We start from the raw sequence: 407 nt of genomic DNA on the forward strand, positions 1-407 counted from the left end.
ATATACCCTATACTTGCTTTCAGATACCATGACAAGAAATACAACATCTTCAAGAGGATGCAGTCGGAGCAGCTAGAGTACCGTCGCACAATGGGGAGCATTTAACAGCACCTTGGTATTACCTTTCCCTTTGTCCGATATTGTATTTTAGGATTGGTGTTGACTTGCGATGATATGCGTTTTACTTGTAAATCACAAGTTTTATTCCAAAATTAGGCTGTTTCTATGAAAGGTTGTTAAGATTACTTGTTGTTTCTTTTTAGTATTGTGATAACAGGGAATTCTAAAGGATACAAATAGTTAGAAGAGATGTATTTCACATAACATATGTACTTTTCAAGCTTGTTAAGATTAGCTTTGTTATGATTCTTAAAAGTATTGTTGAGTGAATATGCCATTTTGTAAAA

The 407-nt window shown here is 33.7% G+C and overlaps 1 protein-coding gene across 3 annotated transcripts in view; it reads left to right on the top strand.

The window, feature by feature from the left end:
- Positions 1-407, top strand: part of LOC119588537 (FGGY carbohydrate kinase domain-containing protein-like) — a 12,575-nt gene extending 12,168 nt beyond the window's left edge. For 2 of the 3 annotated variants that reach the window (XM_037937175.1, XM_037937176.1), the window contains exon 13: positions 24-407. In XM_037937175.1, the coding sequence (XP_037793103.1) occupies positions 24-105 (82 nt within the window). In that variant the 3' untranslated portion in view covers positions 106-407. The remainder of the gene's footprint in view (positions 1-23) is intronic. The other variant, XM_037937174.1, reaches the window with a different exon arrangement.

This window comes from Penaeus monodon, chromosome 24, assembly GCF_015228065.2.
Source record: "Penaeus monodon isolate SGIC_2016 chromosome 24, NSTDA_Pmon_1, whole genome shotgun sequence".
Classification (NCBI taxonomy): Eukaryota; Metazoa; Arthropoda; class Malacostraca; order Decapoda; family Penaeidae; genus Penaeus; species Penaeus monodon.